Source organism: Octopus bimaculoides, chromosome 6 (assembly GCF_001194135.2).
Source record: "Octopus bimaculoides isolate UCB-OBI-ISO-001 chromosome 6, ASM119413v2, whole genome shotgun sequence".
Taxonomy (NCBI): Eukaryota; Metazoa; Mollusca; class Cephalopoda; order Octopoda; family Octopodidae; genus Octopus; species Octopus bimaculoides.
In genome coordinates, this window is record NC_068986.1 from 81860967 (window position 1) to 81876739 (window position 15773).

General features: G+C 35.6%; 1 protein-coding gene across 6 annotated transcripts in view; it reads left to right on the forward strand.

The window, feature by feature from the left end:
• The window catches only part of LOC106881659 (cAMP-dependent protein kinase regulatory subunit), a 455850-nt gene that overhangs the window by 428624 nt on the left and 11453 nt on the right, over positions 1-15773 (forward strand). For all 6 annotated transcript variants that reach the window (XM_052968906.1, XM_052968905.1, XM_052968907.1 and 3 more), the window contains exon 6: positions 6511-6609. In XM_052968906.1, the coding sequence (XP_052824866.1) occupies positions 6511-6609 (99 nt within the window). The remainder of the gene's footprint in view (positions 1-6510; positions 6610-15773) is intronic.

Sequence of the window (15773 nt, forward strand, 5' to 3'; positions counted from 1 at the left end):
ATATATATATACATACAAGAGATCATGAAATAATTGTTTGGGGAATTAGATCTCATAGTATAAATAATAGCATGTAAATGTTAAGTTGGGAAACAGCTATGGACAGAAAAAGCTGAATGCTGCAACTCTCCAATCCTGTGGTTAGAATTAGAGAAACATTCCGCATATAGAAAATTAGTGTGCTCACAAAACCAGCCACTACATCCCCACCATGACCTAAACTAGTTTACTATCAATTCCTAAGATTATTTTGGTATTTATCTGTTTAATGGCAATTTCCACTTGTTTTGTGTTTGGATTCCTATCTATTTCTTCCATAACATGGTGCTGCAGTAGGCCTTTTATAATTTTCTCAGCTATTATCTTTTACTTGCTTCTGTCATTTGACATTGGGCACCACCTTGAAGAACATTAGTCAAACAAATCAAACCCAGTACTTATTTTGTTTAAGCCTGGGACTTATTCTGTTGCTCTCTTTTGCCAAACTGCTAAGTTATAGGAATGTTAAACTCACCAACCTTGCTTGTCAAGCAGTGGTGAGGGACAGACAAACACACACACACACACACACACACACTCTTCTTTCAGTTTCTGTCTACTGAATCCACACAAAGGCTTTGGTCAGCTGAAGGCTATAGTAGAAGACACTTGCCCAAGGTGCCATGCAATGGGACTGAATCCAGAACCACACAGTTTGAAAGTGCACTTTTTACTACACTGCCACACCTGATAGTGTGGTAAAGATCTTTGAAATTCTATCTCCGTTGCTTCAGAATACCTTTATCATCACTGAATAATGTGGTAGCAGTGGTACTTTTTTTTTCTTAGTGGTTGTCTTTGGTTAGATATTGCCCAGACTTTTATTGAACTCCCTAAAGACCCACAATGCTTTATTATTGTCTCAAAGCTTCAATGTGGATCCAGATCCAGTAGATACACAACAGGTGTGATCTTTTGGGTCAGGCTGTTGCCAAAGTGCATAAAGCAGATTCCTTCTTTATCAAGTTTTCATTGATCAAATGAAAGCCTTTCTCACACACACATTTGACTTGCAACAGTTATATTTCACTGGATATGTTCAGCATCTTAGTGACAATTGTTGATTGTCCAGTTGCTTTCCCTGCTTTCATATGTTTAAAATTCCTTTCTACTAATATATGTATTGATGTGTATATTAGATAAAGATGAACCTATTCTAGGAAATATACATTATTTTACTTTCAGTCATCTCCTGGGCATTACAGGAGTGTGTGTGTGTTGTGTGTGTGAGCATTGAATTCACGATAATGCTGATGGTAGCAGCCACAGTGATGGTACTAGATTTTATAGATCTCTCTTTATCATTCTTTCTGTTTTCATTGAAATGCGTGTGCACAGTAGCATCTTGTAAGATGTGCTGTACTTTGTATTTTAATGTGTGGTGTGTGGGTGGGGATGGTGAAGTAAAGGATATTGGTCTCATTGTCATTGATCTGTTATTGATCTTAGATCAATTAGTTTTTCCCTAGCAAGTGATTCTATATTTCTTAGAAGATGCCATTGTAAGCCCTCGGTTAATGTCAGCACCATAACAATCCTTTTATATGGAACTGATACAGTTTTTAAAGCATCTAAATCACGTAGTATAATACACATGTACACACACAGATACATAAATATGTGTATGTGATTGTAGCCCAAGTAATATGTGTGTACTCTCTCTTTCTCTCTTTCTCTCTCTCTCTCTCTCTCTCTCTCTCTCTTACACACACATTCATTTTTCTATATAAAGGAATATATACATTTTATTCTTCAAGCAACTGCAACCGAGATATTCTTCCCACACTAAACCAAGGATTTCCATCCCCTATTAACTTTAGTAGATCATCAATTTTACGTAGTGCATCTCTGCCAATAAAATCAATTTAGTCGAGTGGTCTTTGTTCTCCATTTGGATTGGAAGTCTCCAAAATATAACATCTGATATGACCTGGTGGTCAGCATGGTAGCAGTGCCCAGTAAAGACTAACTCTCATTGAGCAACAATAATAGAGCAGGGTGGAATATGTCAATGGAGCCTGTGTCTCTTGAACCTATACTGATGATCTTGACCACTTCTGCTGAATAGTGAGACTCGTGTCTTAGATGGTGTCAAGACTTTGCCTTAGGATGTAGTCCACTACAGTCACAAAGAGAAAAGGAGCTAGGGTGTCTCGCTGAAAGATAGGTGCTGATGTTGAATCATCTGTACTTTGCATAAAGATTGATGGGTTTTCATGATGGTAATAGCTTTGACAGCAGGTAACATAGTTCTTCTGTTGACACAGTCTTAGAGAAATTCACAAATACAGTTAATGCTTTTGTATATCATCATCACCAGCATTTAATGTCCATGTTTCATGCTGGCATACACACACACGTGCTTATGTGTGTTTGTGTACATGTATGTGTGTGTATGCATATGTGTAAGAAAAAGGGTCTACCTTTACTACATCCTACAGAAGCATCAGCCATTCATGCTAACAGCAAAACTAGTTAAAGATATGGAGATAGGGAAAGCACTCAGCCTATCAGGAATTACTACAGAAATGCTTAAAATGTCAAGTGGAGCAGGACATTGGATGGTTACCAGCAAAGTAAATCAGAAAGTACTGGAAGGTGTCATACCCATTGACTCTTGTAGTAGCAGCATCATTGTTAACTGCTGCAGAGGCAAAAGAGATGTGCTAAAAGAGGAAACTGCAGAGGTATTAAACTTTTAGGCCAATTTATGAAATTTACTGAAAGAGTTAGTGCGCAATTGAGTTACTGCGAAATTGATTAGGAAGAGAATTAACATAGATGCAGTGCAGCTTGGTTTTGTGCCAGGAAGAAATACAACTAATGCCATCTTCCTACTGAGACAATTGCAGAAGTTTTTTTGCCAGGAATAAGTCCCAATACCTAACATTTGTCAACTAAGACAAGACTTGACAGGGTGACATGCTCTGTATTCTAATATGCATGAGAAAACCTGGCATAATCAAATGGCATTGCCAAACCAGGTATAGTCTAATGGGCATTAAAATAAGATGTGTGTGTGAGTGTATGCATATATGCACTCCCTAATATGGAAACACGTTTGCACATGTATATGTGTATTTGTGTATGTACATATATGTAGGGTTGTGAGTATATGCATACTGTCAAGTCTACATCTTTGGCCTCTTTGTTAGTTTCTCATCTCTCTCTAACTCACCTGTCACTCGTCATGTCTATCACTCAATTTTTCTGCTACTTGTATCCCCTATTACTTGCCTTCTCTCTCTTTCTATATATTTATATATACCCACACGCAGACATACATATATGCAAAAGTAAAACAAGTAAAGACCCCTTTCAGTCATGAATGACCATAGGATTGCACCTAGAAAGTTCCCTTCCAAGGCACAAGTCCAGGCAATGTTGTTTATGAAAGACCAGCAGTTGCTTATAAATATCAGCCTCTCCTCTCCACACCACTGATATTACCCAAGGAAAGGCAAAGGCTGATACAGTTTGACACCAGTGATGTCACAACTCATTTCTACAGCTGAATGAATTGGAGTAACGTAAAATAAAGTGTCTTGCTCAAGCTTGACACTCTAACCATTGAGCCATGGGCTTTCACATGAATATGTCCGGGGCGTGCCCCCTAGGTAGGCAAGGTAGGCACTGCCTACCTTGAATAAAATAAGATCAATAGCAACATTTTCCTTTTATGGCAAAATATGCACCTAATTCAATGAAATTACGAAGGTTATTCTTATTACTATGCATAAAATGCAAAATATTAATTTATTTGTAGATTAGGTAGACATAATTTGCTCCTGCCTTTCAATCTCAGTATTCAAGCTATGCATAGTACTGCTGTAATACACGTGCTGCATACATTTCTACAATGTTTTCTTTACATGTTATAATGGTAGAAGTAAATCTGCCTTCATCTCAGTCACACAGCTGTGTTTCACTTATTTTTCATGTGTTTTACTACATAAATGTCACCAACTGCCTACCCTGAGTAATTACTAATGGCACGTGCCAACCCATGCTAGCATGGAAAGCGGACGTTAAACGATGATGATGATGATGATGATGATATACATACATACGACAAGCTTCTTTCAGTTTCCGTCTACCAAATCCACTCACTCCAAAGCTTTAGAAGAAGATACTCACCGAAGGTACCATATAGTGGAACTGAACCCAGAACCATGTGGTTGGAAAGCAAGCTTCTTACCCCCCCCACACACACACACACATACAGTGTGTAGCAGAAAGGTTGCCCTGGTTTCAAAGGTTAATAAAAAACAAATGCATGAAGATATAAGAAAATACTTTCTATTTCTAATAAATGCACAATGCTCTCCACTCCAGGCTATGGTGAGCACTACCTGAAACAGAAAAAAAATGGCATTTAATGAACTTCATAGAAATACAAAATTTCTTCATGCATCTTCATGTATTTGTTTTTTATTAACCTGTGTAATCCGAGCAACCTTTCTGCCACACACTGTATATGCCTGCGCATGTGTACACTTAATGTAATTTTCTCTTGGTATCAGTGTGACTCAGTTTGACAAGGCTGGAACCTTTGAATTACAAATATAATTTAGCTGATGGACTGCTCCACAGCAAGCATCTACTCAATATTACAAGGTGTGGACTGGTTCTATGCTATAGGAAATAACATTTACATTAGTTACCAAGCAGTGAGATTGAACTTAGAAACCTGTGATTGCAAAGTGAATTTCTTAACCATTCAGCTATACTATGCATACTTATCTATCCATGCACACACACACACACACACACTCACACACATAATGTGTTTGTATGTTTAATTCTATTTCACCACTACATAGTGAACCTTTACATTATCCATATGTATATGTGTAACCTTGTGCCAATCAATGTAATCAATGTTATTTATTGATGGAAATTTATGGCAATTTCTATGTCAGTCATTTATTTAATCCATAAACGTTTGAAAAGATCAACTTTTCTAGGTTATTGTGTAAAATATTCCATCAGATAGACTAATCAATTTAAGACTACAGTTGGAGTGGGTTTCCTATTAAGTGCTACATAGTTGCAACTAGATTTCTGTATGTCCACCACCATTGCAGAAATACATACAATTTGCTCATAAAATATACGCATACTTGCACATACATGTGTTTATGTGAACCTGTATTTATATACATACATACATACATACATATATATATATATATATCCAGTACTTATTTTTTAAGTCTGGTACTTGATCTGTCTTCTTGGCTTAATCACTAAGGTACAGAGATGTAAACTAATCAACACCTATTGGCAAGTGATGGGTGAGACAAACACAAACACACACACATACACACACAACAGGCATCCATACAGTTTCCATCTATGGAATTCAATCCATTCACAAGGCATTGGTTGACCTGAGGCAACAGTAGAAGACACTTGCCCAAGATGCTGCAGAATGAGATGGAACTGAAGACCATATGAGAATAAAATGAACTCCTTATCCACACACCTATACCCCTCTCTCCCTGTCATATATATATATATATTTTAAATACCATGAACTTTTAAAAGGACAACACAATTAGAACCAAGTTTGGCAAATAAAATATTAGCTTAATGCTTTAATGGAAAATAGAAAGTGTCTTAACATTTCAAACATTAGTCCTTTGTCAGAAAAAAAAACCTAGAGAAGCATGGGGGTGGGGGTGAGAAATACAAATACTCAGTGGAAAAATAGGTGAAGGATTGAGCAGGAGAAAGGGTTGGATAAACAAGGTCAAGGAAGCAAGAAATATGAGTAGAAGAGAAGGAAATAAATATCATAGGGGAAAGGAAGAGAAGAAAGAATGTACATGTGTAGGAAACGAAACCTGATAAGATTTTGTTTGTGTGTGTGTAGATTAGTAAAATTAATCAAATGAGATACATAAGAAAGCTGACCAAATTGAAACTATTGTACCTCTTTATTGATCCAATAATTCTATAGTTTGTCTTCCATTATTGAGATACAAAACATCAATAAATAATTAGAATTCATGATTAACTCATTTGAGACCAATCTATCTCTTATTCTGTTATACTAAATCATCAGTTTTAAATTTATAAAAGAAAATCTTAAGAATTTTATGGAAGAAACTTCTGTTAAAAGCATCAGTTTAATAATGTAAACATTACTGTACTAAGTGCTTGTAAATTCAGTCTCTCACTCCAGTATATTGTTTACTATGTTCAGTATATTGTTTACTACGTTTACTATTGTCTCTCTAATATATTGTTTACTGTATGTTTACAAAAATTTACCTCACCAATGTATTGTTTTCTATATGTTTACTGCTATCTGTCTCACCAATGTATTGTTTATGTTTACTACAGTCTGCCTCACCAGTGTATTTGTTTTCTACAATCTGTCTCACCAATGTATTGTTTATTATATGTTTACTACAGCTTACCAATGTATTGCTTACTATATGTTCTATCTTATTTTATTTACAGGTTTATGTAAACAATGAACATGTAACCACCATTGGTGAAGGCGGAAGTTTTGGAGAACTGGCCCTTATTTATGGCATACCTAGAGCAGCAACTGTTAAGGTAAGTTGCTGGCTGTCATCTGTTTTATATAAAAATGTAATGCAATCTTCTACTGTAATGTATAAATGAAGTACAATGTACTTCAGTTGTACTTACACCAGTGTACTTCATGCTACTGCAGTCTTCTGCTGTGTAGTACAGTGCACTTCAGTAATACATTGCAAGTAGTGTAGTGATGTACAACCTGTTTATGTCAAATATGTTTGTCTCAATTACAGATTGATAATCCTTGAAAATGTTCTGTAAAGTGGACCATGAAAATGTATTCTTTCCACACTGGAGTTACATATGTGAAATAATGCTTTCATAATACCACAATATCATTTACCAATAATACACACCTAAAAACCATACTGATTCCTCATGGTGATTTAAGTGGTGTGATAAAATTTGAATCAGACATCTGGTGTCCTTTTCAGAGACTCTAACTACTATTGTTCCACAAAGCTGCCAACCCTATGTAAGATATCAGTCTACCCTAGATAGCATATAGGCCAAAGAATGTACCTCTAAATGGTCACCTACTCTGCTTGTAATAACAACCTACTTTTCTTTAAATCATAATATAATCATAGACAGGCATAATGTAATCATAGATAGGCAATAATTGAGAGAAAGATGAGGTGGTCATGGCTGGAATTCTTTTGACCAAAGGCCTGCTTATTTAGGGCTGACTTGGGGCAAAACAGCAGAGCACACTGTTCGCATATCTTGAACAGTGCTCATTCATTCACCCTTCACTCACAACAAAGTTCTGTAAAATGACTGGCATTTGGAAGGATAGCCAACCATAGAGACCATACTGAAAGTGACACTGAAGCATGACATGGTTCTCAAACTTGTTGAATCATCCAATCCATTCCAGCAGATATTAAATAACAACGATGAGAATGATAGTCACTCATTTTTGCTGATTTCAACCATTGGACTGTAACTGGAGCACTGTCTTCAAGTTGAGCATATCAGTTCCAATGTTTAATTACGTTATTGATCTCTATTGAATTTCTAAGTCGCACATTTGATATAAAGGGACACAATTCAACACTGGTTTACACCAGTAAAGCTGGAAGCCAACATAGTCACACACACTCATGGACAAATGCTTATGTGCGCACGCACCACACACACACACACACACACGCACACACACACACACACACACACACATATGTGTACATATATGCAATGTGTTTCTGCACACTTCCTATCTACCAAATTACACTCTGAAGACTTTAATAAACCTGAAGCTACAAGGGAAGACACTTGCTCCAAGTGCCCCATGGTGGGATTGATCCAGGGATCTTGTGATTGCAATGTAATGTTCTTAACTGTATATGGCTATACACACTCACTTATACATATTCTACTAAACCTACTAAACAGTCCTAACCTAGTTACTTTGTCTCTTCTAATTAATCCATTTTCTTTCCTTTCAATCCCAAATCTATAAAAAAATCTTTTCAGGCAATCAAGAATTTTTCATGGAAATCATTTAAGTTGAGAAAGCATTCTGTCTTTAAAGTGACCACTATTTAGCTTTCATTCAGCTACTGGTGTCTAAGTGATTAATTCCATTTCATTTCACAGTTGAATTAAGCCACTTGGTAGTCAGTAGTCTAGCTAGATATAACTTCATGTCTGAATACACTTGATTAACCATCATAGACATTTGAGTGGCTTGCATACTTATTTGTTCACAATTTCAGCTGTAATGAGGTAGAACGAAGGTGATGGTTGTCCTTACTGCTCCATTTATCTTTGAAAGAAGTTAATAACTAACTGAGATGTAGGACTATGGAAAATTAAACAGTCATTATCATATTCTCTGTTATCTACTAAACTTACTAAATGTCTACTATTCTAGACAACATGACTCCCCATTTTAGTGAACTTTTCCATTCTCCACTCTTCAAAGAGCCATAGGTTGTAATTGTGTGTGTAATAATAATAATAATAATGATGTTATATATTTGTTGTGATAAATATGTCTGTGGTGCATCCAGATTTCTGTCAACATCTCTTGCTCTTCACTGAGAGACAGCCATGGCATAGCACATTTACCAACAGTGTGTTCAGACTCCTCCACACTTTTCCAACAAACAGGTTATTCAGCTGTATCATGGTGAATTTGGTGTCTTCTTTACAACAGGACATTCAGTCAGGCATCTGTGTGTGTGTAGTGTCTCTACACTTCCTCTGTTATAAAAACAACACTCGGTTATCTACAGATGTGTGCTTCTTGAGAGAAAATAAACTGTGGTAGTTAGTTTTAAGGTAATTTCCAACAGATTGAATTTCTGGCAGCCTCTTGCAACTCAGAGGAGGCACCATTTCTCTTGGATTTCCATTGGATCTATTGATTTCATATTGTAGATAGTGATATATGAAATGCACACCTTGACACTATTATAAGACTTCATTGCACAGATACAATTTCCTGCAATGTGGATCATGGACCTTGGATGGTCACCATAGTTCTCAAGATATCACGCCTGCCTGTCCATATCATGCCTGTAACAGTAATGATTCCCTGAACTCCTTTGTAGCTGCATCATCTGGTGTTGCTCTTTAAAAATTAGTCATTGAAAGATTTACAAAGGAAGAAGGTGGTTTGGTCAACATTGAATTCAATAGATAACCATAAGTTATGTTTTGTGTGTGTGCATATGTGCGTGCATGCATGCATGAAAAGCTTACATTCTACACATCACATGAAAATGCTATAGAGAGTAATGTTTCTTGACATTTCTCTGTTAGCAAATTGTCTTGTAGCTTTGCACTTCCAAAAGCAAATGAAACAAAATCTCCTGTACTTGAAAAGCAGGTAAAGTGGTTTTAAGTAATAAGAATTGCATTCAGTTGTAAAATAATGCCTCAGTAATATATTTCATCTAACCCATGTTAACATGGAAAAACAGATGTAAAAATGAATGAACAAATACTGTATTTTCCAACATAGAAGATGTGCCTTAACATCAAATACTTGTGTTAATAAAGATATTTTGTTGAGTGGGGAAAAAGCAATTTCCGTATGTTTATCATGTATCTGGTAAATGTATTTTTGAAGGGAAAATATATGATTTTGTGCATGTAAATACAATATATACTTAATGAAGAACGGAATCATATGTAGTAACATTATATTGACCTTGAAAGGAAAATATATTAAATTTACTGCATGATGAAATGAAATACTCTGGGGATAAGTGAATGCTGATAGAGGCCAACAAAGAAAATATATCAGTAAAAATTGGTGCCAAGCATGCTGCAAAGTAGAATAAATGTGAATGGATGCCTATAAGTATAGTAGCTACACTTAATGCAAACAGTTACTTTTAATAAACAGCAAGCAACAATAATAAATATATTCTACTAGAATGTATTCTAACAGAAACTGATATTTCAGTGAATAATATAAGTTTGGATAGTTCTGTTTATAAATCTGGTGCACAATGACGTTGATTTACTAAATTCATCAATGCCTCTGATTGTATGTTAGTCTTCATCATCATTGTCATTTAATGTCCACTTTTCCATGTTTGCATGGGGCAAATGGAATTTGTTGAGGTCAAGTTTTTATGGCCAAATGTCCTTAACTTAAATATTTTCCCTAAGCTAGACATGTTTTCATGGTAAACTGGAAACAAACAACCTTGCTTGCATGATGTTGATGCTCATTTACAACCTTCATAGGATGTATAGACAAGGATACATACACACACATGATGGACTTCTTTCAGTTTCTATCTACCAAATCCACTCACAAGGCGTTGGTTGGCCCAAGGTTATAGTAGAAAGCACTTGCTCAAGATGGTGTACAGTGGGACTGAAACATGGTTAGGAAGCAAGCTTCTCAGGATAACAAAATGCCCTGCTTCTTGTCTTTAATTCTTTTAGTTTTTGTCATTGATACTTTTCTAGTCATCAACACTCACCTGTTTCCAAGCATGATAATATTTCCCCATGGCCAGACATGCTTTTTACAGAAGTGTGGAATGAAGGACACTGTCTATATGATGGTGATACTCATTTACATCTGTCATGTGATGTCAAGGCAAGGACTCTCTCTCTCTCTCTCTCTCTCTCTCTCTCTCTCTCTCTCTCTCTCTCTCTCTCTCTCTCTCTCTCTCTCACACACACACACATGTGAGAAACTTCTTTTAGCTTCCAACTACCAAATTCACTCACAAAGCATGTGTGTGTGTGTACATTAGAGTATTGGGCTCATGATTAGAAGAATGTAGGTCTAATTCCTGGACCGAGCACTGTTGTTTTCTTTGAGAAGGAAACATGTAAAAGTGAGACAAAGCAAAAGAGTGAGATATCAAGAAGAAAAAAGCAGAGAATAGCAGAATTTTTTCTGCTTGTCTTCCAGCTGCAGCCAGCAAACACTCTCAACATATTTTCTCTTGAAGTACTGATGTTTTTACTGCCCTGTGCAGCTGAGATTAAAGACTTGCCTATTCAAAGGGCTTAAAGCTGTCCTCATAGTCTGACAGATTTAGACGAAAAATGGCTGTTTAGTCAATTTGCATCTTTGTTTTATTGCTGATTCTGGTTTATTTTGTATGGTTATTCAGTACTGAAGAGTAACTACAGCTTTTTAAGAAGTTTTTATCCTTGGAGCATATTCTTGATCCCTTCTCAAGACCTGAATTTTCTTCTTCATTACTACTCACTTAAAGTTTATTTCTTGCGATTAAAAAGTAAAGTTTTCATTTATTTATCCATACCAATGCTCTAAAATTTAATCTTAAATATTAAAAAATATTAAAAAAAAAAAGATCATGTAACAAAGTAAAGTAACACCAAAATCTTTTGTTAGAATAAAGCTTTGATTCATTTAAAAAACATTTTCGTGCTTTCATTCACCCACAGTATAGCAAAAGAGTCAATTAGCTCAGTTGCCTTTCTACTTTCCTGAGATTTTGCAACAAGAAGCTTTGAAGAAAAGATGAATATTATTAATCTCAGAAAAAAGAAGCCCAAACTTGAACCAAAATGAGCAGTATAGAATGTCACCATTATTTTGATTCCAAATATTATGAATAGTATGAGTAGATGATGGGATGGCTACTGCAATTTGCACAATTTGATTACAGCTTTGACAAGACACAAAATTCTCAAAACCATCTGAATTCTGTAATTACTCTGAAAACCAATGAATTAATACAGTGATCAATCACCGGAAAGCTGCTTCGATTCTGTTCCATGATAGATCATTGAAGAAAAATCATGATATATTGGAAAAGGTTAATTCATTGTATTGAAGTTTTGGCCTGTCAAGAATTACCTTTTAGAGGATTCGATGAAACAGAAGAATCAAGCAATAAAGATAATTTTCTGGCTAAATGTGAAGCAGTAGCAGAATACAATGACTGTTTAAGATCACATTTAGATTTCATTAAGAAAAATGCCAACTGCACATGTTCTGGACTTTCAAGTGATATTCTAAATGAGATAACTGTATAGCTACTACAATTGAAGGTGAAATTAAGGAATGATCATTAAAACAGTATTTGTTGCTGTTATGTTTGATAAGACTACAGACCTTTGAATGAAATCTGAATTATTACACATTTTGCAATTTCTTGATGAGAATGAAAAGCCTCAAGAAAAGCTTTTGGAATACATTGATGTCAGTAAAGAGAGAAAAGCTGCATCATTGGCAAAAGTTTGACAGTTTATTAATGAATTTAACTGTGGCCAAAAACTCATTGCACAAACTTATTATGGAGGGAACATGATGACTGGACATTTTGAATGGAATGCAATAAAGAATAAAGGAGATTTTTGGTGTGAATATCATGTTTGTACATTGTTATGCACATTCAATTAATTTGGTACTCTCTCAGTCAGCTTCAAATATTCATGAATGTCAAATTTTCTTCCAAATATGAAAGAGAATTTCAACTTTTTTCTCAAAATTAATGGCTTGAATAGCCCTACTGTATGAAATTGTTGGAAGGTGATTTCCAAAGTTATCTGAAACACACTAGGTTTATTCATCTTGACAAGTATCTATTTTGTCCAACATAATAACTGTTTTCTGAGGTATCTTCAACAATATTAAAAAACCCAGAGGGTTGGAGTGCTTCAGAATTAGAACAGGCATGGGGATTCATTGCAATCTTAGAAGATTTTCAGTTGAAATTTTTGTTAGTGGTTTTTGAAATCATTATTGAGTAGCTCAGAGATTCTGTTTTCAATTCTTCAAAAAAGTTTGCTTGATATTTCAAGGTGTATTGATGAGGTTGAAAACCTCAAACACTAATTGGATTGCTGTTGTTATAGCCAGTGTAATTGTTGTATTAATTATGACGTGAGATTAGGCTGGCTGCATATATTACAAATAGAAGCAAAACGTTTGAACATTTAATGTGAAATCGTAGTCATGGCCGATACCAGCAAGTGAGATTGTAGTCATGGCCAATGCCAGTGTTGTGTAACTGGCACATAAAAAACACCCTTCAAACATTGGGTGATATGCTGTGTTTGAGAAGACCTGTCAAGTTAAGTAAAATCATAGTCATGGCTGATGCCAGTGCTGTTTGACTGATACATGAAAAGCACTGTTCAAACGTTGGGCCTCACAAAAGCAGTGGTAGGTGTCTGAGACCATGCTTGTATATATGATCTCAAGCTAAGTGAGATCATAGTTGTGGCTGATGCCAGTGTCACATCAATGGCACCTGTCAGTGACACGTAAAAAGCACCCACTACACTCTTGGATTGGTTGGTGTTAAGAAGGGCATCCAGCCATAGAAACCTTGCCAAATCAGACTGGAGCCTGGTGCATCTCCCTGGCTTTGTCCAACCCATGCCAGTATGGAAAGCGGACGTTAATCAATGATGATGATGATGATGATGATGATTATTTAAGGGAAGGCTGAACATAAATACATACATAAATTACCAATCTTCACTTGTAGAGAGACTAGGACATTGGGATTGACTTAACTGTGTTTGTTTGGCCATTAATCATCTAGAAGATGTGAAACTACTGAATCTTGTTGAAGCTTTGTCCTTCATTTGCCTGGCAAGAGCCAAGTTGTATTCTCTACGAGTGCCATGAGAGCTCTGGTTAATTTCTAGTACTAAACTGCTTAACTGGAAAAAAGGGCTCAAATCTCAAGGACCCTTGAGATGATGTTCTAAATGTTTGTCTGAATGGATGCCTATAAGTTCAGTAGTTGCAGATAATGTTAGTTCTAGACCTCTTTACAGTATCAAGAACAACAAGTTTGAAGAATTTTATTGCTGGGTTCTGGATGGTGCAAAAAGTTCTTGGTATTATTTATTCACCATTACACATTCCATTTCTTGTACAATTTGCATGTACAGTGTTGTAACTCCTATTAACAAACGAAACATGTGTAACGGTGAGTAAATAATTTGATATGTAATCATTCGGCAAAAACTATTTTCCAGTATATTTGCCTCACACAATTTTAACATCTACATGCAATTCTGGAGTACTGGAGTGCCCTTCTTATGTGTATGCAGATGTACTTTACATATATGTGCGTGTGCGCGCACACACACAGATAAATAGCATAGTAATTGGGTTTCTTACTAAGGTTGGTTAAGATAACACTTCACTGAACAATAATTATCACAAAATTACTTAGGAGGTGCTTAGAATTAAATCTCTCTATGGTAATAGGATTTATTTTAGAAAAATCTGTCTCCAATCCACTAAGCTCTTTCAACAAAATTCAGTTTACTTTGATGCCAAGAAAGATAACTTCACATATAGTTTGTTTACTGAATTAACATCAAAATTGCTTCCTGTAGTAGTGGCAGTGTGTGCATGTATGTGTATCTCTATAATATTGTATATACAGTTACACACATGTATTAGCATAGAGAGGGAATTTGTGTAAACATAGATTGATATGGTTGTTATGTTTTGTTTTGAAGCATGTGTTTGTTTGTGTCTATTGAATACTGTGTGTGTATAAGTGTACTTTTGCATCTGTATACAAGTTTTTGTGTTTACTGTGATGAACTTGTACATACATGCAAATTTGTATGTTTGTGTGTCTATAACTATACAATTTAAGCTTCACACAACATAGAGCTGAAACAAAAAATTCCACAGATAATCTGATTTTTGTGCTGAAATAACAAAGAATTTCACAGATAATCTCATTGTTCTGTTCCTGCTTCTTGAAACAACAATCTGATTTCTAATCTCTGTAGCATTGTCATACCAAATACTGGCTTTAGTGGTAAAATGTGTATATACATAATCTTACATTAATGAAGATCATTATTGTATAAATAGTAAATAACATTTCTCTGTAAGAGACCTTAAAATAACCAAAGCCCCTTCTGGATATCAGGTGGTGGGCTGTGTATTTAGTGTCTAGTCATTTTTGACATAATATATCCCTATTTTTGTCTTTCTAAGTTAGTGTGATTTAAGGAGATTTAGCTACTGTTTTTAAATTAACTCTTAGAGGCTCTTTAATGTCTTATGACATTCTGTTGACAGACAGTGAAATAGAAATGATCTCAAATGTTATCAGCAGCACCTAACCATCATTTAATCATTTGGTTTACATTGATATATGTGTTTGGATGTGTTTGATTTTTGTGTTTTAAGTCCATGCAGCAGGTTTTAGAGCTGAAATCCATTTGTAGTTTTTATTATTTAAAGATCACTCTACAGCCACTAGATTGTCCCCAGTTGCCAAATCCCCAATCCTATTACCACCAGATCATCTTATTGTATCAATCTCTATTTTATTATTAAGTAGCTATGTTATCTTTTTTACTCTATATCATATTCTATTGTTGTTTTTACTGGAGGTGCTGTGTGAAATATACAAATAAGGAAATGTATATATAGGTACAGGGTGTGGCTGTGTGGTAAGAAGCTTGCTTCCCAACCACATGGTTCCAGGTTCAGTCCCACTGCTTGGTATCTTGGGTAAGTGCCTTCTACTATAGCCTCGGGCCAACCAAAGCCTTGTAAGAGGATTTGGTAGACCGGAAATTGAAAGTAGTCGTGTGTCTGTGTTTGCCCCCCCCCCATTATTTGACAACCAATGTTGGTGTGTTTACATCCCTGTAGCTTAGCAGTTCAGCAAAAGAGACTGATAGAATAAGTACTAGGCTTACAAAGAATGTCCTGGGGTTGATTTGTTTGACTAGAG